A 27807-nucleotide genomic window follows, 5' to 3' on the forward strand; every position below is an offset into this window, starting at 1 on the left:
CACGGAGCATCAAAATGATCTATGAGGTGATTTTCTTTCTCAAATCATCCCGGGGTTCTTTATTGTTATTTAAGTCTTCTCTCATTTCACACACCGTAGGCTTAGTGTCCTCTCTCTGGAATCCCTGAGAATAATGATGTATATTAAAAATTAACCAGTGGCCTTACTTGGCCTTTTTTTTTCACTTTCCTTTACCTGAATGAATAACTGAAGCCTTCAAAGTAAGAGTAATATGTTTTGTAAAAACCAATGCAATTCCAAACGTACAGTGACGTACAGTTACGTACAGTGACCATTTGGAGTGTGACTGCTATACAATAAGCAATCACTACAGATGTGTAGTTTCAAGACAATGGGATTTTGAAAATCATTTTCGCATCTGAAACTAGGGCTGCAGCTATCGATAATTTTCGTAGCGGTTATTCTATCGATTACTTTTTTCAATTCATTGAATAATCAAGAAGCACGTTTTTTTTTATTTATCATTTGTTATATTTTGTATAAACCAACAAATACAAAAATTATGATTTTTAAAATAACTGACTAATTGACTCGCTCTATTTAAAACTTCACCGTGCAACAGTGTCGCACAAAACTAGTGAGAATAGCCTATCTACAAGCTCACATCGCAACGCGATGCCTTGTGAGCTTGCCAATCTGCTATTTCCGCAGAATAAGCTAAATTGAAAACGTCCCCACGAAAATGTATTATTCATTATTAAAATCGATTATTGATTATTTCTTATGATCGATTAAATTGATTAGTTCGATTAACTGTTGCGCCCCTATCTGAAACCAAAGTTGGGCCTACATTCTGCACAGCCTAGATTCAAGAGGCTGAAGTTATAGATGTAGAGCAGAGGTCTTCAACAGGGGGTCCGCGACCCCTAGGGGGTCCGTGGAGGTACTGCAGGGGGTCCGCGAAATTGTTTGATTAAACAATATTTTTGTTTTTAAAAAAATATTTTTTTATTTTTTATTTTTTCCCAAAAATGTCAAATTATCTTTAAACATGAATCCACCATATTTTAGCAAACAGATAAATGGAGGCACAATGCACAATAACATGGTATATTTATACATATTTTGTAGAGAAAGGTCCTTTTTGCACAACTACTGGGACAGGTGTGTTGGAGCAGGCAACCCTGTTCATGTTTAGACATAAAACACAATTTTATACATAAGTATACAATATACTGTATGTGGTAGCCACCCCTACCCTACGAGGTAGGGGGTCCCTGCTCCATCTCCCCAACAGTTTGGGGGTCCCTGGCCTGAAAAGGTTGAAGACCCCTGATGTAGAGTAATATTGAGCTGCTAGGGAGGCACTGGATGTTGAAATGAAAACTCCCCAAATAGTCAATTTAAAACAGCCCCCCCCCAAAAAAGCAAGTACAGAAATACAATGAAACAGGTCGTTGACATACTATGTACTATTACTTTGCATATTACCGACAAATCACAGCTGTATTTGCATAGTGCCTGTTATCTTGTCTATAAATCACCCAGTCCTTTACTGTTATCTCAGCACTATATCACAAAGCGCTACGGTGAATTATAGCATCCCGAGGAGACAGGGCTGTGCTCTAAGCTTGCTGTGAAACAGACTGATGCTGAATTATTCAGGAGAGTCATTTCTGTTTGCTCATGGAGGCGTGCCAGCAAAGGGGTTGTGTGCCACAGACTGCGTGTCAGGTGTATTTTGGATCATGTATTTGTATTAGTCCGGTCTCTATAAATTACACTGCATGAAAAATGGATGTGGCTGCGTGCTGGATAGTCCAGCTAAAGTTGTGCTTGTGCCCCAGGTTATCAAGATCAGTGCTCTGGGACACAGGAGGAGAATCATTGCCTCACTAGCGGAAAGGCCCTATGAAGAGGCACCGACCAAGTCCAACCGTCTCTCCAATATGATGGTAAGAAGTGGTAGCTGTGGTGAGTTATATACAGTGTTGGGTGACAGTTACGAAGTACATTTACTTGAGTAAAAAGTATGAGATTTATTTTGAGTATCTGTACTTTACTTGAGTATTTGTATTTTTGTATACTTGACAATCACTCCACAATACATTTCAAAGACACATATTGTACTTCTGATTGATTGATTGACTGAATACTTTATTAGACAGAAATGTAAACAGCACGAGGTACAGTCAGACATTTCAGCTAAAAGGATAACACAAAAAAAGTCCTGGGGACTTGTTTCCATTGTGGTCCTATGTTTGACTACACTACATTTCCAGGAAGTGAAAAAGCACATTATGAATTAACCACTTTAACCGTATTTCAAATACAGTGAAATTAGGCCAGCTATTATTAGCTCACAACACGTCACGAATGCAACGCGTTGTGAACTTGTAGATTTGCTACTTTTGCCAAATGTTTGTCCCAGAATAGAAAAGGGTTCTGAGAACCTTATCTGAATCTCAGCCTATAGCGGTATTGTGAAGACTGAACCAAACCAACACATAAGGGAGGGTATTGCAAAAGCCTCAAAAGGGCATTTATTTAGTATAATGGCACAGAGTGGTAATGGGGGGAAAGCATCCATAGCAAATAAGTAATATTGAAACATAAATTCCAGAACCAAAACTAATCCAGAACCAAATATGTTTCAAGGCACGGCATAGTTCACTTAGTTCTTGTAGTCAAAAAGAGCCTTTGATATGGTATTGGTTATAGGGCTGTTCTTCCTAGCCTCCATATTAAAGATACAGTACATTTGAAAATGATACAGTACATCTGAAAATGATACAGTACATTTGAAAATGCAGTGGGCATACTGGTGAGGATGGAGGTGGAGGTACTGTGATGCTTTACAGTATATTTATCCACAGCTGGAAATAATCCTCTGGTAGTGTTGGTGCCATGTTCTATCCACAAACCTACAGGAAAACATTCTTTAGCTTAACATTATAATAGCATTGTGTCTTTATGTTTGTATCAGGAATCACTTTGTGACGGCAGGGACAGTGTTAAACAGTGGCTATCACATTCTGGAATTAATCTCTACTCTCAGTAGTCGAGCAGATTTATCCTGGACAAAAGAGAACAGAGAATCTCCACTGAGGATGTCCTTTTGTTAAGGATTAATCCTGGATGTTGACCAGGGAATAACCAGTGTGTGTGTGTGTGTGTGTGTGTGTGTGTGTGTGTGTGTGTGTGTGTGTGTGTGTGTGTGTGTGTGTGTGTGTGTGTGTGTGTGTGTGTGTGTGTGTCTGTGTGTCTGTGTGTCTGCGTGCGTGCGTGCGTGCGTGCACGTGCATATCCCTATTCATATATTTGTGTATAACACTGAATAACCAAAAAAACTGACATATTGGTTAAAAGATTTGAGGATAAAATCCAGTACTCATTCATTTTGTGGTGTGTGTATGGTGTTCGTGTTTGTGTGCACGTGTGTGTGTGTGTGTGGGTGTGTGTGTCTGACAGTTCCACGACCTCCTGTCCCAGACCACGTCGCCTCTCAGCCAGATGGACCCGTACACCAGTAGGTCCATGGACATGCTGCTTCCTCCCAGCGAGTCTGGTCGCAGGAGGAGAGGACTGGACCCAGACGCTACTGCATCTCTGCGCTCCTACAGCGAGAGACCACGCTCAGTAGTCAGTCTCCCCTTAAACCCTCTATACTTAGTAAACTGGGCATGAGTAGCCAGTGTACTTGGTGTGCTTATTCCCCCCCCCCCTCCTCTGCACCAAATGTCTTTGCCAAAATGTGCCGATCTACAAGCTTGCAGATCTGCTATTTTGGGCGAATGGTCCCCCCTGAATCGGGTACACTCTCGGAGTTACAAATATAAATTAAGGATTTTATTGTGTAAATTTAAGATAAGTAAGTCCCAGTGTAAGTCACAATTGAAACGGCAATAATTAGCTGATACAGATGTGGATGTTCACATACCCAGTATTTACTGAAGCTCCAACTATAGCAAAGTCTCTACAGATAATATATAGTACAGTACAGACATGCTGTATATATATCATACAGTATTTGCTTGGCTAGCAGGCTGAAAGTAGAAGCCAGAGAAAAACTAATTAGATGAAGACGAGAGTTCAGATGAATTAGGTACAAGCCACTGGAATCTGTTGTGGTTCTGTTTGGAAGTGAATGACTGCACCTGTCAATGTCCATGTCATGATATGTCTATATATGTATTATTGCTGCTTGCTGCATTATCATGATTATTAGCACTGGCTCACTGAAGCTCTGTCATCCGATGTTAAAATGAAAGTTAGTTGCTGAGAGAATACGGAATCCTGTTGTAGCATATCTTTTGATCTTCTGATATCTAATGCTGTCTGACATCCGATGTTAACCTGAAAGCAGGAATGTTTGTACCATCTATTGTACTCAACCTGAGTGTCCTACTGTAAGAAATCCTTTAAAAAAAATGCTATTCATCTGTGGATATACAAGCATTGTCAGGGCACATGTTTCAGTTAGTTGCTGAGAGAACGCAGCATCCTGTTGTAGCATATCTTTTGAGAAGCCTTCCACTGCCATACAATTGAAATATGATTAGTTTCCCTGTAACTCAATCGAGAGGGTTTCTTCTTTTCTTTCCTTCCTTCTTTTTGAGAATATCCACCATCCCTTTCGTCCCTACAGGATAGACAAAGTGATCGACAACGAGATTCTCGATTAAACCTCCGGCCACCGAGCCAATCTGCTACCTACGCCACGGTGTCTGCCTGGCACCACCAGCCTGAAAAACTGATCCTGGACTCCTGCGGGTATGAGGCAACTGTAAGTCACCTCCATGCTCTCTAGAGTCTCTGCCATAATAGACTCACCAGAGTATTCACATTTAACCCATTAAGACCTGAAGCCGATTCTACATGTCTCCTAAATCCCAACAGTATTCTGAGAAACCTATGTTTCTATATCAGTGGTGCTCAATCTTTTTCACGTCAAGGACCCCCAAAATTATATTTATTTGGCCGCGGACCCCCATCTCAAAATATTTTGTTCCAGGGACCCCCAGAAGCAAAGATTTGAGTAAAAAATGTTTGCTTTAAAAATATATATATTCAAAGATTTGCACACATTTTCACGATTTTTAAAAAATAGCCAAAGTGTAAAATAATGCTTTTTTTGCTCAAATCAAAAAATGACAGATGCGTTCCAGGTCTTAATGGATTAAGCTATGCAAATTGTTAGAATGGTGGTGTTGTTGGTAGATAGAGAAATATACAGTAGGCCTAACCTCTAGAAAGGTTGAGATGTAAATTCACTTGGAAAGGCTTATGTTTTCAATATGTAAAACCTGCAATTCACCTATTTGCTCCTTTGGGTGTTCTCTCTTTTGTGCTTAACGTGACTGCTGTCTCTCCTCTAGTACCTAGGATCAATGATAATCAGGGATCTACGAGGGATTGAGTCCACTCAAGATGCTTGTGCCAAAATTAGGGTAGGTCCGCCTGATTCTGTCCTTGTATTGATTGATGGATTTATTGATTGAATACTTTATTAACAGTTTGCAAAGACAAGCACAGGGAAGTACGGCTCAATAGGTCTGTTAAGAGGATTTTAAACCCAAGAAAGCACTATGGCTTGTTTCCATTGGGGTCCTTTGTACTCAATTCATGTAAAGATCAAATGTACGCATACAGTACTTTTAAAAAAAAACTATACTATAAGGTGCTTTTATAGTACAAAATACAAGCCAAAAATCAATAACAATGGCACTTCAATTGTTTTACAACTAAAACAAGAGTTGGCACAAACAAAACGCCTCTGTGTAAAATGTTCTGTAAAAGTTACTCTGCAGCGTAAGCTCATCCTACTAACTAGATTGATGCTCAGTGAATGAACCTGTTTCTTTCAATGGATAGCTGCTGTCCTCTCATGCTTTCATTGGTTCTGTTTACTATAGAAATCTAAGGATGCCAGAAAGGGTCCTGTTGTCATTCTGTCCATCACTTATAGAGGCGTCAAGTTCATTGATGCAGCCACCAAGGTAATGTGTGTGTATATGTCCTGTATATACACCTGTACAAGCACACTGTAACACACGCACGCACGCACGCACGCACGCACGCACGCACACACGCACGCACGCACGCACGCACACACACACACGCACGCACACGCACACGCACACGCACACGCACACGCACACGCACACGCACACGCACACACACACACACACGCACACTGACTCATCTTTCTCTTTCTCTCTCTCTACGGCTTACTGTTCCCCTTTCTTGCCCCCCCCCCCCCCTCCCTCCTCTCTCTCTATCGATCTCTTGAAGCCAAACATCCTAGTTGATGCTGTTAGCAGTTTAAAGACTCTCCATTAGCAGTAGATTTCCAGCTGTCCCTCACCTTCTTTCCTGCCCTCCTCTCCCCTCTTATACGCATTGTGCCGGGCCTCCTGTCACCAGACCATCGTAGCGGAGCACGAGATCAGGAACATCTCGTGTGCGGCCCAAGATCCGGATGACCTCTGCACCTTTGCCTACATTACCAAGGATCTGAAGAGTGGACACCAGTTCTGTCACGTATTCAGCACTGTGGAAGTGGTGAGTGATGCACCCAAACAGGGGCTTCTTCAACGCGTTAATGCACGGCAAACACACATTTTCAGTTTGATATGTGCCTCAGAATCTATGTTGACTGTATTCCCTCCTCTCTCTCTCAGACTCATCAGTTTCACTCTCTCTTCACTGTGTCACAAAAAAAGCCAAAAAATTACAAAAGCCAGTTAATCTTAATTATAGCATCCTATACATACTCTACCCAGTGGTTCCCAAACTTTTTAGCTCGAGACCCAAAAAATGTATATGATGTCTCCCCCGGATCCCAAACTTCTCGTTTGCGACATCTAGTTTAAATGTTTAGAGCAGTTGAACACCCTATTGTATGGGTCTGAAAGAGCACAACATAAAAGACTTTGAACGAAATAAATGCAAGAAAATGTTCCATTTATTGTTACACACATTGATTCACTCCTACTGCTGGTTGCTATATTTACAAATGCAAGGATTATATAAAGAAAATAATAGGCTATAGGAGGCTATAATGGTTCATTGGTTACATGAACACTCTCAGAGCTCCTTACATTACAGCAAACACAGACAAACTGCATGCAGTCTAATCTCACAGATTACTAACACACCAGTTATACAGAGGAGAAGATACAAAATACAAATTGCATTAACTGAGGCAAGATTTGTGCATGATAATGCCCTGTTGGCCCTTTCAGGTAATTATAATAATAATAATAATAATTGTTATTTATAGAGCATCTTTCAGACATAAATGCAGCTTTACATCAAAATTGTAATCTAAAATTAAAAACAAGGGCCAAACAAAGCAATAAAAGTACAAATCTAGTCGAGAGTAAACTGAAGACAAAGTTACAAGAAACATCCTATGGACAGGAATCTTCTTGATTAGATCAGTTCTATTGAAATTCAACTCTTCTTCACAGTAAAGGTTAATGTTGCACTCCTTCCTTCTGTAGAGGGAACATTGCTCATCTTTGAGTAAGTTCAGAGAAACACTTAACTGACACCAAGTTTCTTTGAGGAAATGTTTCAAAAGGCCATCAGACAATGTTATATTTCACTGAAAGAATGAAAGCAGCCTGCCACTGAGTGTGCAGTATCATAAAATAAAAAGCTTACATTTGCTATTCTGGTGTCCTTAGGTATGAGGTCTCCTTGACAATTCACACGCCAGCCAAAAGCTTAGGGGTAGACATGCCTATAATACTGTATAGACCAAATGTTTCATTATACGATATCTTGGAAACACAAGGGCAAATAAAATAGCTTAAAGGATGATTAAAGTGAGGTCCATCAAAGAAGTAATTCCAAAAGCTGGTACTGATTTTGCTAAGCCAACGTCTGTGGGGCAAAGCAGTCCAATGTCCAGAATACTAATAGCAAAGATAGATAAAGGCTCTGTTCAGACTGCAGGCAAAGCCAAATTATTTCTCAAATACACTCTTCAGAACTTTTACTTACTTTATTACTTACTTTTATCTATGTATTTGTTTATTTAGACGGGACACTGCATATTAATGAACAATACATATCAATGAAATGTAAATACACCGGATTTAGCAAAGATGTTCATTTACATCCGCAAAAATCAGCCATAAAAAACATAAAAACCAGCCATCTATAACTTTAATGTTCTAATGGAAGTCAATGGAGCTTGGAGTGGGATGAAACCCGGCCCAAATTTGGAGATGACTAACGTCATCAATGTAACGTTATCGATATGAGCATATGACGCCATCGATATAATAAATTATCAAATCTGGGTGCATGTGCCATCACTGTAAATTTTGCCCACAATAGTGTTTCTCAGACTTATTTGTTTCAACATCCCTCAGTTTGGTATGCATTAGGCTGCAGACCCCCCATAACTCACAGAGTTACAATTCAATCTTTATTTCAGACCCAAGGGGGATCCATATCACAATAAAAACACCACAGACTTGTAAGGGTCCATTTGATTCCTAACTATTCATCATTTAGCTGGGGACCCCCTGGAACCCCCATAAAGACCCCTGGAGGTCCCCAGACCCCACTTTGAGAACCACTGGCCTACAACACAATGCTTCACAGAAAATCGATTGTGCAACTGCAAAGCACAGACAAATAGATTCAGAGAGAAAACAAAAGGCTCAAATAACAGAAACACCAGAAGCTGCAGACCTTCTGGGACAGTCAATCAAACACAAACCGCTGGACCGAACAGCGGCAAAAACAATTGCTTTAGAATTCGTTTTTTCGTTTTCTGCCTCCTATTCGTTTTTTCCTACCCATTGTTTTTCTCTCTCCCTCTGTTTATCTCTCCAACTGTAGGGCACCTGAATTTTCTTCTTTTTTTTATAGTGGGGCCAAACTTTAATGTAATAACAATAATGATAACAATAATAATTATAATAATAATAATTTAGTTAATTTTAGCACGTTGTGAGCACAAAAAAATAGAAACAATACATATCAAAGAAAACTAGTTGCTGTGCAAGGAAAGGAAGAATTCGGCAGGCTTATTTGGAATCCTTTCCTTCATGGAAGAGGTTATTAAATAACAAAGAACACTACAAAATAATACAAGTTTACAAGGGGAACAGCGGTGCAATAAAGAGACTGCACAAAAGAAGAAAAAGACAAAAAAAACACATTAGTAAAGATTATAATAATAATATAACTAAACTTTGTCTTTGTAGGTAAAGGTTTTGTAATAACCACATGCTCATATTCAACATCAATCTCCAGTACACATAAATAGTCCGTTTTGCGTTCAATACATCGCTTAAACTGACCTTATTATTTTTTCATCTACACAGACCCAGACCTATGAGATCATCTTAACACTGGGACAGGCATTTGAGGTGGCCTATCAGCTGGCTATGCAGTCCAGAGCCAGACACTTTGTCCCGCCCTCAACTATGGCCTCAGAGGTCATTGAGACCAAAACCAGCCGACCCGTGTCTCAGTCCTACAGCAGCATGAGGAGATCAACAGTGAGTACCACCCACACAAATACATGTGTAGCACCGTTTCTCAACGTCTGGTCCAGGGCCCACTAGGGGTCCAAATGGACCCTTACGCATATGTAACTAAGTGTACAAATGGGAATATTTTAAATCTTTGGGGCCCCAATCTACCCTGTCAAATTCTCTGTGTTAATTTAGTGTATAAATGGGTTCCATTTGTACACTCTTAGAGTTACGGGCCCTTAAAGGTCAGCTTGGACCCTCTGGGGATCCCCAGACCTGACGTTGAGAACCAGTGATGTATAGAATGGACATTTCCATTCAGAGCAGCAATGTGCTTCCGTGTCAAACATGGAAGAGAAAGTAATCTATCTCCATGATGCGTCTGTGCCAATACTAAGATGTGTAGTTAAATGATAGTGTCACTGTGTCCCCTAAGAAAGTAAGTGGACATAGAAGTAGAGTGCTTATAGATAAGATAGTACTTATCTGTGCTACCATCCTACGAAAAAAAACATGATGAAGCATGGTGCTGTGTGCGTGCGTGCGTGTGTGCGTGCGTGCGTGTGAGCGTGTGTGTGTGCGTGCGTGCATACATACGTGCGTGCGTGTGTGCGCGCGCGCGTGTGTGTTTGATTGTGTTTGGTGGAGAGGTGTGTGCATGTGTGCTTGCATGTGCCGCAGCATACTTTATTCTGAAGGTGCCCTCTTCGGCTCAAATTAGACTAGAGGTATGTCAGAGTGTGCCTCCATAGCCAGATCAGGAGCACAGACGAACCTGTGACTGACGTTCCCTCTGCCACCTACAAAGGAAGATTTGCTGTGTGCAGCGGTGGTGAAAGTGATGACTCATTATTTCTCTACCAATCTTGTCTAGTTTCACCCCCCCCCCCCTCCCCAAACTCTGAGTCACTCGGGTTGAGGGTACATTTTTTTGTTTCTCTCCTGCGGGGCATATTGCGAGACATGATTAATGCGTAGCATTATTTCTTGCTTACAGCGAGGGTGCATGATTTCCTCTGGGACACTTCCGAGTGCTTGTCTCCCCCCCGCAGGGGCCGTGTGCATCCTCTGTTTGCTCAGCGTCGACCGAGTACGTTACGTAAATGTTTACGTATCCCCCTACAGCTACACGCATTGATGTATTGACCTCGTGGGCTGCATATAATGAGCACTCAGTGATCACTGTCACCTGAGAGAACTGCACCGCTGGGCACACACGCACGCTGCTGAGCCACATGCTCCTGCGGGCCCCACAAATCACTCTTTGCTTTACTATCAGCCCATAAAGATAATATATGGAGTAATCACAGAGATGCATAATGATGCAAACTGGTGGTAGCTGGGATGAGGCCTCAGATTCAGAGGAAACAGTCGGAAAAACTCAGCAATTTTCCTTCCTTTTTTTTGGGGTGTTTTTATGTACTTGGTGACTCACTATCTTTGATTTGACATTAAAGTATACCATACGTCGTAGTTAAATGGGTCGTGGACCATAATGCGATAGATTTTCTTCAAAGACAAATTATACAAATTATACCAACAACCAAGGACGCAGACAGCATTTTAGAACCAAAGGGGACGCATGCACGCGCACGCGCAGCGTGCATGCGTTCCGTGCGTGTTTGCGCGCACGAAAATGTGTTTTTTGGGTGTTTTTGTTACATTAATTCGGTTAATTCGGATAATTCGGTACAAAAGATTTACTCCATGAAGTGTAGATGTAGGAGGTTTCTTCTTTTTCTCTTTTCTTCATCCCAAAAGTGGGGGGGATATCCCTCCCCCCGATGGAACTGAGTATGTCCAAACCCCCCCCCCCTCCCTGCGTCCCTGCCAACAACGGGAGTAGACAGTGTTCACATTTCTTAATGTAAAAGAAAATTACATTTAGTGTAACAGAGTAGGCCTATCTGAATACCAGAACCCCAATATACTCTCTTGGTCAGGAGGAATTGTCATTTTTTGCTTGGCCAAAGGGGGGATTCCCCTTTGGATGAGTGGTGGATGTTTGCTTTCCCCCTTATACTATTTAGACTGCTTTATTTTCCATTTGGTGCACTTAAATGCTCTGTCCCTCTTCTGTCTCTCCCCCCTTTTTAACATTTCTTTATTCTTGTCTTCTTGGTCCTCCTGCCTTCCAGGGTGGCCCTCCGCTAGAATGCCGCTGCTGTCACTGTCACACGTGTACTACCCACCGTCCCTCCTTCCTCCCGTTGCACTCTGTTAGCCCTGGAGTCCAGGTCCTTCTATTTCCTTTCCTCTATTCATCCCTCCATCATTCACACATCTGTTCACCCCACCGCCACCCCCCCCCCCCTCCCCCTTCTCCCTTCCTTTCCTTGCTCTGGTGTGCCGCAGTGCACTTTATCTCCCAGTTTCGTTGCCCTGAATATTTCGAACACAAACGTTCTCCACGTTCCCGTTCCTTTCTCATTTCTCATCTTCATCTTAAGTTTTTTAGACATTACTATAGGGCAGTTTTTAAGTGATTATGTGGTTTTTCAGGGAAGAGAGGGTCTCTTTGTGACTTCCATTTCTTATAAGATTTCATGAGGTGCTTGGTTAAATTGCAGGTGTTAATTGTGTAGCAGTCACTACCCAAGTAGTTGGTTGAAGTGGTTTATGTAAGTTCCTTCTCCTCTAAAGCTTCTGGAATTTTTATATTGGATTTACTTTCTCTAATGTTTTCTTTAACAAACACGGATTTCCATGAACAGGATATATAGGTGAAGATCAGATTTTTTTTTAACAGGCAATCTGGAAACTTGCTCATTCTAATTAATGTTTATGATGTATACAAATGTAACTGAATGATGTTAATCTTACACGTAGCCCTGCAGGCGATTGTTAACGGCCTCATCTTTCGTCAGTGACATAGCATTGGCAAGACGTATCCGTGTTAGAGTGCACGCTGCACATCACTCTATTTGAACCCATGGTTTCGGCTTGTTCGCTGTTTGTTACTGTGCACTTCGCCCCTCTAGTGGACCTGCTTGTCAGACGTCGTCATAACCCATGCTGGTGGATTTGAGCCCTGCTTGTCTGTGACGCTACCATGAATCACTGGACTGTACCTCTGATCCACATGCACGTGTGTGAGCCGAGGACATGTCAGTGCGGGCCGTGGCGGCGGCCCCTAACGCTGCCTCCCCCCAGTCTCACGTCCTCCCTCTCGACCCCCCTCCCCCCCTTCCCCCCCCTGGCAGATGGACCCCCTGGAGATGGACGCAGACATGCAGTCCCTGGGCAGCACCACCTGGCTCTTGGACCACCGGGACTCCAACAGGCGCCCCGCCAGCACCAAGTACGAGACCACCATATTCTGATAACTGATACCTGCGTCCCCGTCCCACGCCCTCGCGCCCACCCCCAACCCCCCTGTTTCCTCTCTGCCCCCCCCCCCCCCCCCTCTGCAGCAACATCCTGCCCCGTGGTCTCTACCTATATACCTTCTCCCCCCACACACACACGCACTCTCTCTCTTTCTCTGTGCCACTCTCATACATACACGTGAGACCTGTGCCTTCTCACTGTGATGTTACAGCATTCTGCAGGGCTGCCTACTTCCCCCGCCCACTCGTTTGCCCCGTCGACCTACGCCGACCTTCCACCTGCCATGACAGCCTCCTCCCTGGCTCTCCCCTCCCCCACAAGCACCACCACCACAACCCCCTTGGCAGCCTCCAAACCCCCACCTCTCTCCTGTTGCTGCTGCAGTTGATGGCAGCCCAGAATGGATGGTCCTGGATTGTACTCTACTTTTTTTCCAACGGGCCTTGCCCTCTCAACCAAACTGCCTCCTCCTCCTCCTTTGACCGACATCTTGCGTCTGCATCCTAATCCCCCCCGTCCCCTCCTCCCGGCATAAGCCTCCTCATCTTTGAAGAGGTGTTGTTTTGTTACACTACTTTTTTCACACCATTTTGAAAACCATACCCCCCCCCAGGCCTAACGTTGAATTAGCGTAGTTTGACTAATGGCTAGGTTGACGATGTGAACTAAACTTGAGACTTTGTCACAATCCATCATGTATTGCTGAAGGGGCCGATATTAAGAAACTGTGAATGGGCCCTTTTGGTAAAAAAAAAGAAGAAGAAAAAAGCCAAGCATTAATTCCCAAATGTGTTACCTAGCGGCTAGCCTACCCCGTTACACCTTATGGCTTCTGGTCCTTCTCTAAAATGCAACAACGACATTTTCTCCCATATCTTCTCTTAACTCCCTGGATCATTTCATATCACTGATTTTGCCCCAAAGACAGTTAATTTGTTTCCCTTTTCCCATCTGTAGCTTGCCCTGTCTTACCAGGCATCTACCACTGTGAGGCACTATGAGGAGGCTGTTTTGCTAGCATGGGATGCAAGATGGAGATTTACCCAGTGGAAAGACAAAAGCAGCAACGTACAGCAAAACAAACTTTTTGTTTTTCTACGCATTTGTACAATAATCATAATGTGATGGATCGCTCATCAAGCTTTCACTGATGTCTAAACTGTCAAAATGGACCAAGTACTGAGCCCTGTGTGGCCCCTGTACACACACACACACACACACACACACACACACACGCACACACGCACACACGCACACGCACGCGCATACGCACACACGCACATGCACACGCACACGCGCACACACACAGGAGGACACATTTTCCTACACTTTAAGGACAGTAGCCTTATTGCTTGTCCGGTATACCTATAATCAGCTGAGCTTCCCCTCCGATACCAAACCCCACAGTTCCCACCCTCCACAACTGCACGTCTCCTGCCCTTGCTTTCGAAAAGACTCAACAGGACTTCTGAATTCCAGAATTTGACCGCGGAAGGAGAGGCGTTTCTATGATGGTACAGTTTTGTCCACGAAGACGATGTAGCCTGTTACTCAGTCTGGCCTTTGTTGTACTGCCCCTGTGCCTCTCAGCATCCATGGTAGCACTGAGAGTCTGCAGCTGTCAAATGCAGAACACACTGTGTTAAAACATGGCACTATCCCTTTCAATGACTGCTTTTTCTTTCTTATGGTGCAAATAGGACACAGTTAACATAGTAATTCAATTTGTAATGGTTTTTTGATAGGCAGGGGTTTAGTGAAACACTTTGTTAAGAGTAGGCTATGTTTAAAAAAAAAAGGATCATGAAGGATCCTAATACCGATATAACCAGATGCAAATTAAAACGAAAGAAACAATACCACCAACAAGCAAGCGTATGGAGCGTAGTGGTATTGGGTTCACGTTAAGCCTGAGTTATACTTGGTTGCATGCCGTGTCGCACACTGAATGTAGAAGATCTACAAGCTCACAACACGTTGCAGGGCAACACGTTGTGAGCTTGTAAATCAGGTATTTTTGGTACGCGTCACCGGCGCTTAACTAAGCATAAATCACCCTTTAGACTATTTTTGTCATCGACATGTAATGTCCCCAACGTGATTTCGTTTGATTCTAACGTGTTAGTCAGCCAACGCACAAAGTGCTGCACATGTCCCAACATAGCATCTTATTATCATGATTACACGGGTAGCTATCCATGCCGTCTCACATCAATTCCACATTAGGTAGAGCTTGTGGAAAGTGTGTCACTTGGGAAATGAAGAGCAGTGGAAAGCGAGCAATTCCCTGCGTCTGAGGAGCCAAATCTAAATGTTGCTGGGCACCACATCCATGGGAAAATGGATTTGATATGCTGAAATTCTCGACACCATTTTGTTTTATGATTTTATTATGCACTGTGACTCAACGCTCGTCTGGGGGTCTGCACACATAGCCCTGTGGGTTCTCCCTCGTCTGCACTACTACCTACTGTGCGTGCTGTATGCCTTGTTTTCTTGTCTTGTCCTCATGAGGGGTTTGGACTGTTACATCACTGTCCTCATTATTATTTGTGTGTGCTGCAGGAGTAGTGAGGTATTGCATTGAGCCCCTCTCCAGAAGACAGTCTGTTTGTTGAATACAGGTCTCTCTGGAGACCGACTGGGAGGCATTGGCTGGCCTGTGTGTGTGGTGCTTATGGCGCTATGTTCTGACTGTTAACCGTCAGCTTCCACTGACTGATGCATGTGGCAGTGTGTCGTGTGTGTTTTTGTACTCCGATGCACTTGGCCTTGTTGCGGTCTCTGTATGTACTGTAGCAGTGTCTTGTTTCGTTTCACCCCATGTACCATTTGCTTTTTTTTAATGTTCTCCTCTCCTCGTTCCACCTCACGGCAACTCCACTCATCCATCCATGTATCCACCGTCGTCATTTCTCAGGCATTTAGTAATTTGATGTTCGTTCTTTGTGTGTATGTCGCCAAGACACTTTCAACCTGCTCTAGTATGGATGCATAATATAAAAGCATTACATTTTTAATGAGCAGAAGCTTTATAAAGCGAACACAAGTTGTTGGTGGCATGATATGGCTGTGCATGTTCTGGTCTTTTTAACATCAGTGTTTCTCCTGTGTAGCTCACTCCAACCTTCAAGTTTCCGGATACCAAGCTGTGAGTTGAAGGGGAGCAGCCGATGTGAGTGCGTTTGCGTGTATAAAAGTAGCAAGGGGCAGACGAGTGGGAAGAGATAGAAAGAAACAAGAGAGAAAATAAGAAGAGGTAAGCGCTGCGTGAAGTGCTCGGAGCCAAACAGAACTACCTTTGCCAATTAGATCTCACGCTATGTAGCACCCCTTTCTCCCTACACTGACCCAATATGAATCCCCAACACACACAAGAAGGTAACCCGCTTAGCATTGGCTAGGCAGGGCCTGTCTCTCACTCCTGTCTTGAGAAAGGTCAGTCAGAAAGGTCAGGTCTATTTAATGGCCTCCTTGTGACTGTCTGATCTTGTCAATGTAGGTACTGTAATGCATAGAGACACATTAGAGCATTATAGAGAGCATTTCTATTGATTCAGGTCTATTGGGGATATTGTTACTGTGAGAATTATTAAGGGTATACAGAAATGTAATTAAAATGTAGAGAAAAAAAAAACTGTACCAGCATACAATGCTTTGCCCATGTTTGTGGACAGAGTATGGTTTGTCAATGATAATGTGATACTGTTTCAAATTTCAAAGCAATATATAAATGAAATTAAATAATACAATGGGAAAAATGAAGAATCCTTTTCAAGTATCATTTGCTTGCTTTCGGTTGAATATATTACAGAGTAACTGATCAAGACACACAACACAACATGAATCACAAGACCGTTAATGTGCAGTATACTATATATTTGGTTAATTTTCAAAAAGTGCTGCACTTTTTTTTTATGATAAGTGCTTAGGTTATACATGTTTAAACAAATCTCACACCACATAAGAATAAAAAATAAAAAAAAAGACAATAAAGAGAGAAAAATAAAACATCAATTACAATCTAATAACGGTATTTACAGTATAATTATTTTTACAGGCAATTTGCATAATTTCTTTGGTACGTTGCTTTTTCCTGAGGACAGTGTGTGGTTGGGAACTGAAACAGACAAATAACTCCACTCATCTCCCAGCCTGTTGTCATCATGTGACATAATGCAGTGATTCTCAACCTGTGGGCCGGGGGCCACTGGTGGGGTCTCAAATAATTGGCAAAACAATCTTGAATGATAATATAATAACATTAATATTTAAAAAAAATATGTAAAAAAAAAACCAACAACCTTCATTGTGATCCTGCTGTTAGTTCCATCTATCCAGGCCGGAACTAAATCGATTAATTGATCATTAAAATAAACGTGCTCTGAAAAATGCTTGGCTGCCGTGTTAAGTGGTCAGATGGGTGGGCCGTGAACGCTTTCGAGATTTTAAAGTGGGCCCTGATACAGAAAAGGTTGAGAACCACTGACGTAATGTCTCCTTTCACATTTGGTGCAGGGTCTTGCTGCAACTTACAAGCAGGAATGAATGCCAGTAACCAGCACTGACAGAGGTTTAACCTTGATGGTAGGGCTGCAACTAATCGAGTTAAGCGATTATTTAAAAAAAAACATAATCGCTAATTGAAAATGTTATAAATAGATCCCTATTTTGGGCATGTATTAGGCGAAAATCTAGAACAGATCCACAAGCTCACAACGTGGCATGATGCGACACGTTGTGAGCTTGTAGATCGTCTATTTTCACTAGTCCAGGTTCTCAATTATTTGATTAATCGAAAAAGTTTATCGTGGCTGCAGCCCTACTTGATAGTACAAACAAATTGTACACAGCCATCATCGTTTTTCGGCCTTTAGGTTATTACAAAATAATGCAGCATCAAGTTTAAAGTTCTGCAAGTGCTGATGTTTTAAAGGCAATGAACCAGCTGGATTTTTGTTCAAACACTGAATGTGCAAAATATTAGGAACAAACTATGTCTCTGGGAAAGAGACTGAAGCCAAATACTTTGTTATACAACGGTGTCACATGCAAAAGATTGCAGGTGTACAAGCTCACAACACGTCACGGAGGTGACGCATTGTGAGCTTGTAGATCTGCTATTTTTGCCATGCGAACATAGTACAACGGAGCATAGATTAAGCATAACTCTGGGTTAAACTATTGATCAGATCGGATTATTTACTCCACTTCATTCATGAAGCAGAGGTACAGATAACAAGAAAGCTTTAAAGAAAACAATATTCTATTTCAAATTTATATTTGGATTATGAATGGGCAGGATGTTCCTAATGTTTTATACTCTCAGTGAATAATATTGTCAATTCTGTCTCTAGACAAACAGTAAATGTGCTGATCTCGTCCATGATTTCATTTAGAGGTTTTTCTGGTTAAATATGCCATTTCTGTAAGCATTCCGTTCCTGTATGTACGCAAATTACAAAATGACAATAAAAGCCACAGAGGGAAAAGAAAAATAAACACAGAGGGACTGAAAATAGAAACTGCAAATAGAAAACAGCACGCAAATGTGATACGTTCCCATTTCTTTAGCTAAGTAATGCCTTCAAATGAAGAACCAATATGTTTTACTTTTTTCAGAATGGTGAGTGCAAGAACTCATCTTAAAGCTGCAGGTTGCTGCTTTGCTTTTGTTTACATTCACAATTAAACACAGCAGAATTTGTGCATTTGTAGGTCTTATGTAACATTTACGTTCCCATATTATTTGAATTGCAACTGTGTGTGGGCTGTAAAAGCTACATAATGGAGTACACTTCAAAGCTGCACAATGACCCACAAATGTTCTTTACTGGCCACTTGTTGTCTTCTTAAAGATGTCTTTTGTGGAGTTTGGCATCCCAGTATTGAGATTAAAGCGTATTGTATTTACATGCTAGTTAATATAATTTGAAAAAAGAAAAAGTCCACATTTGATATCTAACTTAAAGTTGTTGTTTTTTCCCACAATAATATGTTCACCATTAAAAAAAGGAAAAGCTATTACTGATGTTATGATTGATAGCAAAGAATAAACCCAAATGATTTTTTTAAAAGGCTGGTATATACATAAATGATTCAGTTTACAAATGATAAAGCCTTATCAGACTGACCATATTTATATATAAAAATAAAGAACTTGATCTATGGGTTGAACGGGAGCCTAGCGCGAGTCATCCCCTGCCTCCGCCTCTCCCGGCGGGAACAGAATTTTCCTGAGGATAGGGGCGTAAAAGGGGCCGAAGACGGAGCGGTTGAAGTGGACCAGTTGCCCGAAGGCCGCCCCCAGCTCGGCGAGCTCGGCGCTCAGCAGCCGCAGGCAGGCAGGCGGATCTGGAGAGCTTTTAGTGGGTCCACCCTGCAGCATGGCCTGGAGGTAGCCCTGTACTCTCTCTCCTGCAGTGTGTGATGGAGAGAGAGCGAGAGAGAGAGCAGGAGTCAAACAAAGATGTCAGCACACATTACAACCATATAGGACCAAAGCTATGTAGGGCAGGCATATGGGGCACGGTTTCCCAAACAGTGGGTCGAGTGATTTTCGTTTCCTACATCTTGTTTTTAATCATTGTTATTTCAAAAGATTTTCAACAACAATTTTCAACTAAACAGTTTTCAAAATAATTTCATAAATCAAATTTTCTAATCAAAAAAAATCTAGACAATTGAAAAAATATTTTTAAGAAGTAGTGAAAATAGCTGATCTACAAGATCTGGCTGATCTACATAGCTACATAGCTGATCTACAAGCTTGTTGTGAGCTTATACAGTAGATCTGCTATTTTCACTAGTTTGGGTCCCGGAGAGACATCACATTTCTTTTTTGGGTCTCGAGCTAAAAGGTTTGGGAGCCACTGATAAAGATAGCAAGTGGTTCTCAACCATTTTCATGTTTAAGGAACCCCATATCGATGGGTCTTTGACCACGGACCCCCATCTGAAACTATCTTGGGCCAGCGACCCCCATAAAAGACCCCATGGAACCCCCTCAAGGACCGCTGGGGGTCCCCGGACCCCACTTTGAGAATAAAAAGAACACATAGTACCCTCGAGAATTAAATAACAGTTATACATACAGCTATACATTGTTATATAGGTTTATTACAGAATGATATACATGAAGGAGTTCTGGCCTTCCTGTATGTGTTTGGCATTCCCACTCTTCATCTGAGAACTGACCTATAAGTGAGCGAACGGGATTATTGGGCTTCCACAGGTCTGATATTTGACCCCTCAGTAAATCCTGGTGGTCCTGGGGCAGCTGTGCTCCTCCATGGGTGGTCAGTGCCTCCTTCACCTGTGCCATTACTTGCTCTGAGAGTCCCAGCAGTGCCCCCTTCAGGTCAAAGTCCCTGTAGTGTCAGAGAGAGCCATTGGTAAGGTCAGGGTACAGTATGTCTTTCACCCTGCTTGATCATACGTCTTTGGCCTGTAAATATTATCTGTACACTGTCTTAAGGAAAATAAATGACTTAAAAAACTAAACAACAAAACTGCCCTGCTTGCACTATATTTTCCTTCAAGGGGTTTCAAGCGTTTTTATGTCATGGACCCACAAATCAATTATTATTAAATATAGAATAATATATTAGATATACCTTAATTAGACCATGGACCCCCATTACAAATTAGTCTGTCCTTGATATGAAAGGATGTTTGGGTTTAAATTAAATGATAAATATTAGACTTGTTGCTCATAAATTTTTTTGTAATCTTTTGTATTTTGCATTTGTATTATAATTATTTAAAGTGAATTTAATTATAGTGGAATTAAACCCCTGGGGGTCCCCAGAGACACCACTTTGATAACCACTGGCCTATGACAGTACCTGGGTCTTAAATCACAAGCTGATGTCCCTCCCGCATTATCATCGAACTGGAAGGAATGAGGTTGAGCTGAATCCACTCACCCAAGTTACAGTGCCATAGGTAACTTGTGCTTAATGGATCCTGTCCCCTGTCCCTTCTTCCAGTGCTTTCCATTCCCATACATTACCTGTCCCCAGTGACAGCCAGTGCACACATCACACACGTTCTCTTCTTACCTGCTGTGACAGCCCTCCAGCAGGGCAACGGTGGTCTGCTTGAGTTTACCTACAAACCCCTGCAGAGAAAAGAGAGCTCCGCCGCAACGAGTGCTGGTCAGCAGTAGCACTGCCGCCTCCAGGACCAGCCTGTTGAGGGTCTGTCCCAGGGTGTCCAAGCGAGCCCGATCCATCAGCAAGGTCTGGTAATGGGACCAAAAATGATAGATAAATGTTCATAATCATGTATGACAACTTATAACAATGTTTCCAACGTATTATATGTGCTGGTCATAATGCATTGTATAGCTCAGTGGAACAGCACATTATAACTATCTTCAATTAGTTAGTTATAATTAAGTGTCTTTGTTATAAGTTGTTATATGCATAATTATAAACATTTGTAACGAGTGTTATGTTGCATTATAAGTGCATTATAAATGTGATTATAATGCATTATAGACCGACCTTAAGTAAAGTGTTACCTGGTAGTTGTGTAATGTGCTGTTCCATTGAGTTTATAAAGCATTATGACCAGTACTAATAAATCATATTATTTTAAGTTATAATACTTCATAAATCTTGTTATAAGTTGTTATCTATAATTATAAGCATTTATAACGAGTGTTATAATGCCTTATAAGTGCATTATAAATGTGGTTATAACGCATTATAGATCTGACCTTAATATAAAGTCTTACTGAAACGAGTTCTGTTTCTGCAGAATAATATGTGCTTTTGAAATGCTGACATTCAAGCAGACATGTTTTGGATGGACAGTAAATACTTGATTCATTCAAGTCTTTGGTTAATTGGTTGAACCACACTGGGTTTGAGCCATTACAACTACAGTATAATAACTACAGCTACACCCACGTGACGTCTCGTCGGCTCTCTTGATAAAATAGCACTCCGCCAGATATTTACAGCACCTTCTAAACTGCTTGTGCCTGTGAATGAAAATCCGAACCCTTCTTCTTGCCCACAACTAACCTCAGGATACCTCTGGTCCTGTGGATCCCAGCAGAGAAGGTGCAGGTAGGCCCGGGTGAGGACCGCAGTGGGGCTGACGGGACCAGGCTGGCTGGGAACATTGGTGGGGGCCTCTGGACCAGACTCAAACGGAGATCTGGCAACCGATGCCTCTTCTTGTGCCGCCGTCTGCAGCCAAGCAGTGCTATTATCCAGAGAGGCTGCAGAGACACATAGTAAATCAGTACTAAAGAGGAATTTGTCTTAATAACATTGGCAGGATTCGGCAGAGAACATAATAAACAAACACTCAGCATTCATCCACAGTATTCAATCAGTCAGCAGCCATGTAACAGATGCGAGAGAGGATGGAATCATCTTTGGGAAAAAAAAAGGGGGGGGGGGAAGAAAAAAGAATGGAAATATTAAAATTGATATGTATGGTGCATCAGAATCCCTCACCTGGCTGCTTGTCTAGAATCTGCTGGAATTTGGCTCTCTCGTACTGAACAGCCTGCTGGAGAAGATGAGGCCTCAGGCTCTGGACAGTGAAGTTTACCATATCAGTCTTCATCAGCCCCAGGACACAGAATATTTCCCTGTGAAAGTGAAAGGTGACAAAAAGGGCCACTTTATACATGGGTCTTTTTATCACTGATTAGGCCTATATGAATGAACTATGCTCACATTTACATTGTATGCATTTTTTTTTATCAAGCTCTATGTAAAAACAGTCCCATCACCCATGCCAGGAGTGAAGTGGGTCTTCCAATATAGCAGATGTGCTTCACAAGAAAACCACAGGTGAAAATGACTAAGTGATAGTGCTAATAGGTAATTAAGCTGACATGTTTTGGATTTAAATTTTAATCAGATTTTCCCTCCTATGACACCACGGTAATTTTCTAAGCGCCAGTGCCATTTCTTGTTACGGACACGGTTGTTAAACCCCAGCTCCAGCTGAGCATGCTGATTGAACAGTTGTCCTTTTCCACAAGGGAACACATTATTGGTATTACAGTAAATCCTCTAAAACTCCCCCTTGCCTTCCCCTCTGACCAAATTCCCCAGAGCCTGTCCCATTTACTGGCCGATATTGGCCTATAACAGATATACCGGTCCGGTATCAGTGTATATGTTGTCCGTTATGCAGCGATATGAAAACCACTTATAGAAGATAATGCAGAAACAAAATGCTTGGGGTCATTTTGAACGTTTTAAATTTTACATTTTTATAACGACTCAATTCCATGAAGTTTACTGTTTCAGTGCACTGATGTAATTTTGTACAATTGACAAAGAAATATCCTGCTTCCATTACATCTCCTTGTCATGAGTGTTTGAAGTGTGTGGGCCCCAAAAATACAGTATCGGTCTAGTCTTGCATTGCCAGACGATCAGAGATCTCCACCTACAGTTAGTGGCGTAACTGAGGGGTAGCAAGTGATGCGGTGCGGGGGGGGGCACCAGCAGGGGGGGCCCCGCCTGCGCTGATAAAAATATTTTTACAGCAAAAAAAAAGAAAAAAGTTTATTTATATTGGTCAAATAGAACCGAATTAGACCCGAATTAGACCCAAATTAGACCAGAAATTTTTCGCGCGCGTGCATGTACGTGGGCCTCACGTGAAACTCCCACGGGGAGGCCCCGCGATTCTGCGTTACGCCACTGTACCAATACGTCCAAGGACTTCTAAATGCAAGGTAGTTACTAGAACAGCAGCTATCACGCCCTACCTATGCCTACTGCTTTGGAAACCAATCCTGTCACCGCCCCAATATGTATACTGCCCTAAAGTCTTGGGATTGGTTCTGCAATGCAGTTTTTTCATTTTCTGAGCAATAGTCAGATCTATCCTCATCTGTAGTCTGACATTACTAACTGTCCTTAAGTTGCACATTTTATTAGCAAGATTTGGGGTTCTTATGACCCTCAACTGGTTAGTTCTCGGAAACCGTGTCTCACCTGAAGAGCTCCACAGGGTCAGCACTGAGCTCCCTTAGTGCCCTGATCTCCGGGTCCCTGACCGGAGCACACAAGGAACCCATGGTGTTGACGACGTATGCCGCCAGTCTGTGGAGATCCAATGCACCGTGATCAGCTTCCTGACGGATCAGTTCGAGGTCCAGAACCTCGTCCAACTGAGACCTCAGTCTCACATGGCCCGGCAAGAGCAGAGACTGCAGCATCTAATGTAAATCGTGAGACCACATGCAATGTTAATGGAATAGAACAGGGCAGAACAGTGTTTTTTAGTTTTTTTAGTTTGGTTTTGTCCATGTATGTACAGTATATATGATTTGTTTTGTCTACTCTGTATACATGTAACGAATGTGACATGTATTTATGTTGGGACCCCCTCGAAAACAAGATGGTACATCTCAAGGGGTTTGTCCTAATAAAGAAACTCGAACACACTGTCCAGTGTCCACACAAAGACATATGACCTTATTAACTTCATTGTTATGAAATTAAGAAATACAGTACACAGACAGACACTCACTGCAGGGTCAACATACAGTAGTTCAGTTTCTACATTGTTTGTGTGGTTCTTATGGATGTGCTGACGTGTTGGCACAACCACCTTGACCGTACCTGTACCCTACAATACAATCATGCTAGATACTCACAGTCTTGACCTCCTGGAGCAGAATGATGGCATGGCTGTAGTCTGCAGGAATGCTGGATAGCTGCTCTCTAAGACAGTCCCAAAATGCACGGTGCACTATCTCTGTGATTTTCCCTTCCAGGCTATAGAAGGAGCATTGGTTTAGGAAGAAGTCAAAACAGCAAACAACAGATGTTTAGATGAATTGCACTTTTTCAAATGAAAAGAAAGTAAAACAAAAACGTGTGGTCGGTGGTTTATCTTGCCTGTCTTTTGGAGGGTTGTTAGGTTTGAAGTGGAAGTCCCTGTTCACCACTATCTCGTGTGCGAGACTCAGGTTGGAAACACAGTTCTCCAGTTGTATCATATCTGATAAAGAGGCACTTTGAGGCGGGCTTCCTAAAGAGAGGACAGACACAGGATTTTAAAACCCAAACACATACCGGCCCTCACGGCACACGCCTATATGTCCGAGTCATAGTGTCGGGGACTTTGTCAGAGTACCCGTTGTACCTGTCTGTCGGTGTCCCTTTTATGCCTATATATGGAGATCTCTGTATCTGTTCAGTCCTTGTCCCTTTTATGCCCATATATGGAGATACCTGATGTTATCAGACTGCACATTCCAATATATGGGCATATACCGATGACATCGGTATATGCCCATACATAGGAATGTCCATACATGGGCATATTATTGGTTGGATCGGTGGTTCTGGACAACTGGATATCCGAACTACTAATCTCAATGTGTTGTCATGGCATCAGGCGCAAACAAATCACAAAAGGGGGCATGCCCATATATGGGCATATACTGATGACATCAGGGATCTCCATATATGGGCATGAAAGGGACAAGGACTGACAGATAGAGATCTCCATATATGGGCATACTGATGACATCAGGGATCTCCATATATGGGCATAAAAGGGACAAGGACTGACGGATACACAGATCTCCATATATGGGCATATCAGTCGGATTGGTAGTGCGAATATATAACATATATATTCGTGGTGCGAATATATATATATATATATATATATATATATATATATATATATATATATATATAGTTGATATGTTGTTAATAACTTAGGTCTATGACCTACCATAGGATAGGTCTAGCTGTAGTATACAACCCTCGTAGACGTATTTATGATTCTGACGTCTTCAATCTACGAGAGTTGTAGGGTTCATGGAGACATGGACTTTCAGCACTATGCCCCGCCCCCATAGACACTCCAAACGTGTACAAATTGAAAATAAAGGTGCTAACCCCAAGCCCCAAATGTTAACTGACTCTACGCGGTAGTAATTTAATGTAATAATCCATATCTTTCAATAAAGAAGTGTTTTAATGCCGTCTGTGGCCGAACGCCATTTTTTCACCCTCGTTTACTTCCTGTTTACATTTAGTGTAATTCCGGGTTTCACCGGATGCGCCCCGTCACTACCGCCCATTGGGAACTTCCGACAGAATCGGCCACAGACGGCATTAAAACACTTCTTTATTGAAAGATATGGATTATTACATTAAACTACTACCCCGTAGACCCATTTAACATTTGGGGCTTGGGGGTAAGCACCTTTATTTTCATTTTGTACATGTTTGGAGTGTGTACGGGCCGGGGCATAGTGCAGAAAGTCCATGTCTCCATGGGGCGTGAAGTGAACCCTACAACTCTCGTAGATTGAAGACGTCAGAATCATAAATACGTCTACGAGGGTTGTATACTACAGCTAGGATAGGTCTATTTATTACCTGTTGGAGAGTCAAGTTCCTCCAGATGTGGCACGTCGGTGGGCGTGTCTTCAACAGCCTCTTCTGTGACTGTGACTGTGTTATTTGGCATCGCTGCAAGATGAGACTTTAATTTGGAAGACAATAGTATGGTATATTATCATAATATCCATTTAAATACAGTAAAACCTGACTCTTATAACACAAAACAAATAACTTATCGCTTATAGCAATATTGGAAATAAAAGTGTATTTTGTAGACACTTACCTGTTGTTATTTCAAAATGCAAATGTAGGTCTACCTGTATATTGATAAGTAGCGCCACGTGAGCGTCGCGATATATTATAACTCTATGCACGTATAAGCTAAACACTGTCCAACAATGTCTATTCTTCAACACCACACACACACACACTGATGCTTGTCTGCTATACCTACGGACGGTACTTATTCTGTACATCAACGTCAGCGCTCAAGTTTAAAAGGGGACCAAACCATTACACGTTTGTGAAGGGGCGGACTTTTAAAATCAGAGATTTGTTAACTAGTTATACATCTCGCTCGATGTAATTAAACCTCTATTTCTGCATGTGACATGGCGGATGTGAACGTGTATTTAACTGTAATAGTAGTAGCCTAGGCTATTCCTATTCAGAATCAGAAGGCATGATGTGCCATTTGGTATAGTCCATACTCAAATCAAAACATCACAAAACGTCACCAACACTACTCTGATACCAGTGTTGCGTGTTGCCATGTCCGCTTTTTATAAGCGACTTTGGGCTTGTTTTTCTGTAAAGTTGCTTGTAAATATTATATTGGTTAGTTGCGGGTTGCTGTTTTTTGGGCTTGTTTCTTAAGAGTAGTTGCTTATTTTGGGCTGTTTCCTAATGTTGTTTAAGCCAGTGTTTCTCAAGCATTTTCATGTCAAAGACCCCCAAATGAAAATGTATTTGTTCGCGGCCTCTTATCTGAAAATATTTAGTGCCGAAATATTCCATATTTTTTTGAAAATAGCAGATCTACAGGCTATTTTCAAATAGCCGATGTAATAGGTTTAAAGTGCTCTTGGCCTAGGTCGGCTTCCCTTTACGGTCTATGGTTGCTTCTTTTGGGCTTGTTTTCAGAAAGGAGGTTGCTTATTTCCCTCGCAAAATCTGGCAACGCTGACAGCGTGAATTAATGTGTAGTTGTTGTTGGTTGTTGTCAGCCCATCTGACTCTTTCTATTTGATCTAAAAAATACTTTCATTACACTCGAATTACATCTGGGCTAATAACTAAAAAGAAAAAATCCCAAATAAACAGCGAGACCGTTCGTTCAGGCGATGGGACAAAGACTACCCCTTTTCTGAACTCGTCTCGTAATAAACGCTTAATATTGTTGTTTACCAAGAAAAGCGGTGTTGATGTCACGGGCATCGTGTTTATTTGGGGTCCCAGAGTTTCAGGACAATAGGAACACTGTGGACTGATGCAGTGTGAAAACGGTCTACACATTTACACAACGGGAAGCTTCTTTGTTCCTCTGGTAACCAGAAGGGACTGAGTGAGACCTAACAGTCATCATAATAGCTTTTCATTTGAGAACATGTGAAAACTCAAAATTCCTGCTAACCCAGGGGTCCTCAACGTTTTTCAGGCCA

At 42.0% G+C, this 27807-nt stretch overlaps 2 protein-coding genes across 2 annotated transcripts in view; one reads left to right on the forward strand and one right to left on the reverse strand.

Moving 5' to 3' along the window:
- anks1ab (ankyrin repeat and sterile alpha motif domain containing 1Ab) overlaps positions 1–13121 on the forward strand; it is a 58760-nt gene extending 45639 nt beyond the window's left edge. Inside the window, exons 6-14 of the mRNA XM_080422109.1 lie at positions 1809–1916; positions 3433–3603; positions 4610–4747; positions 5340–5411; positions 5877–5960; positions 6388–6525; positions 9312–9488; positions 12668–12765; positions 13006–13121. Coding sequence (XP_080278235.1) covers positions 1809–1916; positions 3433–3603; positions 4610–4747; positions 5340–5411; positions 5877–5960; positions 6388–6525; positions 9312–9488; positions 12668–12765; positions 13006–13081 — 1062 coding nt within the window. The 3' untranslated portion in view covers positions 13082–13121. The remainder of the gene's footprint in view (positions 1–1808; positions 1917–3432; positions 3604–4609; positions 4748–5339; positions 5412–5876; positions 5961–6387; positions 6526–9311; positions 9489–12667; positions 12766–13005) is intronic.
- A 5848-nt stretch (positions 13122–18969) lies between these two features.
- On the reverse strand, positions 18970–26591 carry LOC308080313 (T-complex protein 11-like protein 1). The gene is made up of 10 exons (XM_080422118.1): positions 26430–26591; positions 26183–26288; positions 24683–24815; positions 24439–24559; positions 23774–23997; positions 22271–22407; positions 21830–22029; positions 20858–21039; positions 19992–20164; positions 18970–19211 (listed from the first exon to the last, which is right to left on the reverse strand). The coding sequence occupies exons 2-10, from the start codon at positions 26271–26273 to the stop codon at positions 18979–18981; spliced, it is 1494 nt and encodes a 497-aa protein (XP_080278244.1). The 5' UTR covers positions 26274–26288; positions 26430–26591; the 3' UTR covers positions 18970–18978.
- Between the last annotated feature and the right edge of the window lie 1216 nt (positions 26592–27807).

This window comes from Gymnoscopelus braueri (assembly GCF_963280865.1).
Source record: "Gymnoscopelus braueri genome assembly, chromosome: 3".
In the NCBI taxonomy this organism is placed as follows: Eukaryota; Metazoa; Chordata; class Actinopteri; order Myctophiformes; family Myctophidae; genus Gymnoscopelus; species Gymnoscopelus braueri.

Bases quoted from the DNA above. Each gene is read 5' to 3' on its own strand.
- LOC308080313 (XM_080422118.1), bottom strand. From the start codon at position 26,273: ATGCCAAATAACACAGTCACAGTCACAGAAGAGGCTGTTGAAGACACG. The intron at 22,408-23,773 runs GTGAGACACGGT...TCACTTTCACAG, and splicing joins GACCCTGTGGAGCTCTTCAG to GGAAATATTCTGTGTCCTGG. The intron at 19,212-19,991 runs GTCAGTTCTCAG...CACACACTGCAG, and splicing joins TCCCGTTCGCTCACTTATAG to GAGAGAGAGTACAGGGCTAC.